This window comes from Gekko japonicus, unplaced genomic scaffold (genome assembly GCF_001447785.1).
Source record: "Gekko japonicus isolate JY-2015 unplaced genomic scaffold, Gekko_japonicus_V1.1 scaffold6093, whole genome shotgun sequence".
Lineage (NCBI taxonomy): Eukaryota > Metazoa > Chordata > Lepidosauria > Squamata > Gekkonidae > Gekko > Gekko japonicus.
The window spans coordinates 14,202-17,219 of NW_015175035.1; the positions used below are offsets into that span (position 1 = coordinate 14,202).

Below are 3,018 nucleotides of genomic sequence, written 5' to 3' on the forward strand. Positions count from 1 at the left end.
CATAGCGGAGGAAACATACAACTGCTTGGAGTGTGGAATGAACTTCTCAGATCAAATTCAATATAATATTCATTTACAAATGCACAGTGGAAAGACCCATCAATGCCTTGAGTGTGGAAATCTCTTCCTTAGTAGAGCAGAACTAATTAGACATCTAAGAACACATACAGGAGAGAAACCTTATAGCTGCTCAGACTCCAGCAAGAGCTTGTCAGAGAAATCAGACCTTGCTCAACACCAAAGGATTCATTCAGGAGAGAAGCCATTTATCTTCTCAGAGGGTGGAATGATGTTCTCAGAACTAATTAGACATCTACGAACACATACAGGAGAGAAACCTTATAGCTGCTCAGACTCCAGCAAGAGCTTGTCAGAGAAATCAGACCTTGCTCAACACCAAAGGATTCATTCAGGAGAGAAGCCATTTATCTTCTCAGAGGGTGGAATGATGTTCTCTGATAGAAGAAAGGGTAATACACGTTTTCCAAACCACAGTATAATGAAGGCACATAAATGCTTTCGGTGTGGAAAATATTTCAGATACAGATCACAGTTCCTTATGCACCAAAGAATCCACAGAGGAGAGAAACCTTCTGAATTCTCAGAGTTTGGAAAGAAAATCAGTAGAAGTGGCCATATTCACCAGCATCTACGAACTCACAGAGAGGAGAAACCGTTTAAATGTTCAGACTGTGGAAAGAGATTCAATCGGAGTGGCCATTTTCTAGAGCATCTTAGAACCCACACAGGGGAGAAACCTTTTGGATGCTCAGAGTGTGGAAAGAATTTCAATTCAAGTAGCACTCTTCAAAATCATCTAAGAACTCATACAGGTGAGAAGCCTTTTGAATGCTTCGAGTGTGGAAAGAAATTCAGTCAGTGTGGCACTCTTCAGCAGCATCTAAGAACCCACACAGGGGAGAAACCGTTTGAATGCTCAGAATGTGCAATGAAATTCAGTCAGAGTAGCCATCTTCGGCGGCATCAAGGAATCCACAGAAGGGAGAAACCTTTGGAATGCTCAGAGTGTGGGAAGAAAATCAGTAGTGGCCATCTTCACCAGCATCTACAAACTCATACAGGGGAGAAGCCTTTTGAATGCTCAGAGTGTGGAATGAAATTCAGTTGGAGTTGCCATCTTCATCGGCATCAAAGAACCCACACAGGGGAGAAACCTTTTGAATGCTCAGACTGTGGAAAGAAATTCAGTCGGAGTGGCAATCTTCAACAGCATCGTCGAATCCACACAGGAGAGAAACCCTTTGAATGTTCAGAATGTGGAAAGAGATTCAGTCAGAGTGGCACTCTTCAACAGCATCAGAGAACCCACACAGGGGAGAAACCTTTTGAATGCTCAGAGTGTGGAAAGAGATTCAGTCGGAGCTGCATTCTTCAACAGCATCTAAGAACCCACACAAAGGATAAGCCTTTTGAATGCTCAGAGTGTGGAAAGAAATTCAGTCAGAATGGCACTCTTCAACAGCATCAAAGAACTCACACAAAGGAGAAACCTTTTGAATGCTCAGAGTGTAGAAAGACATTCAGTCACAGGTGCAATCTTCAACGGCATCTAAGAACCCACACAGGTGAGAAACCTTTTGAATGAGTATTGAAAGAGATTCATTTGGTGTAACTCTCTTCAAAATCATCTAAGAACCTGTACAAAGGAGAAACCTTTTGAATGCTCAGAGTGTGGCAAGAGATTCAGCTGGAGTGGCACTCTTCAAGATCATCTAAGAACCCATATGAGGAGAAACCATGAAACTGCTTAGCCTGTGAAAAGAGCTTTTCTCTTCTTGGATACCTAAAAGAAAACCACAAACCATAGAAAGGGTTGACACTATAAAACCTGAAATTATTCGGCTTTTATTTAGGTTCATATGGCAAAACCAAATAGCGGCTGGGGAGAATGGGCAGCCAGTCAGGCTGTCAGGTTTAAGTGACCAGCTGCCATTTAACGTGGGGTTTGCTCCCCCACAGGGGGAAGCAAAATTGATCATTAAAATGGCTTGGAGCCATTTTAGCCTAACAGTGGGGTGGGTGCGCCTATCCACTGTTAGGCAGAAATGCCTTCCAGCCATTAAACTCATCAGTTTCATGGCTCACAACCATTGATTTTTTTCTTGCACACCTAGTAAAGTGTTTGCATTGGCCCAGAAACTGGTATAAATAAATTGTGGAAAGAGCTTTAACCATGATTGAAGCTTCAAATAAAACTCACCGGGAAGATAGCAAGGATGTGCTCTGAGGGTGGAAGGAGACTGAAGACCAGCTGATATTCCCCTTAAATGTTGGAGTCCACACAGGGGAGGAACCTCATCAGTGCTCAGTGTGTGGCAAGAGCCTGAGGTAGACATCAAACTTCCTATTCCTCAGGGAATCCACACAAGGGTGCAATTTTCCTATAGCTGGGTCTGATGTGGCTCTTTGTTGAATGCCCAGGTGTTGGAGGTTTCAGAAAGGCTCAGAAAGTAGTTTTTTGCAGTTACCCTCCTCTGTGAAACTCAGTACTTCAGAATATTTGCCAAGCTACTCTATCTCACATTTGCCAAACTGGCAAAAACATTTCTCTTTTCCAAAACCTGTGAAGAAATACATGAGGCATCTGCAGCCTTTCTGCTACTGGCGTAAGCATAGTGTGAACAGCGACTGACCCAAGGTCACATCAGCAGGTGCAAGTGGAGGAGTGGGGAATCAAACCCGGTTCTCCCAGATTAGAGTCCGCGCACTTAACCACTACACCAAACATGAGGCAGCCTTTCTGCTACTGGCGTAAGCATAGTGTGAACAGCCTGCATCCTCAATTTTTGTTGTTGTTCAGTCGCACAGTTGAGTCTGACTCTTCGCAACCCCATGGACCACATCATGCCAAGCCCTCCTGTCTTCTGTCCTCTGGAGTTTGATGTTCGTTGCCTTGATAACCCTGTCTAACCATCTCATCCTTTGCCATCCCCTTCTTCTTTTACCTTCAGTCTTTCCCAGCATCAGAGTCTTCTCCAGTGACTGCTCCCTTCTCAT

At 43.9% G+C, this 3,018-nt stretch overlaps 1 protein-coding gene across 1 annotated transcript; it reads left to right on the forward strand.

Annotated features, from left to right (window-relative positions):
• Nucleotides 1-79: 79 nt before the first annotated feature.
• On the forward strand, nt 80-1,652 carry LOC107122169 (zinc finger protein 184-like). The gene has a single exon (XM_015425197.1). It carries the CDS (start codon nt 80-82, stop codon nt 1,604-1,606), a length of 1,527 nt encoding a protein of 508 aa, XP_015280683.1. The 3' UTR covers nt 1,607-1,652.
• The last annotated feature ends 1,366 nt before the right edge of the window (nt 1,653-3,018 follow it).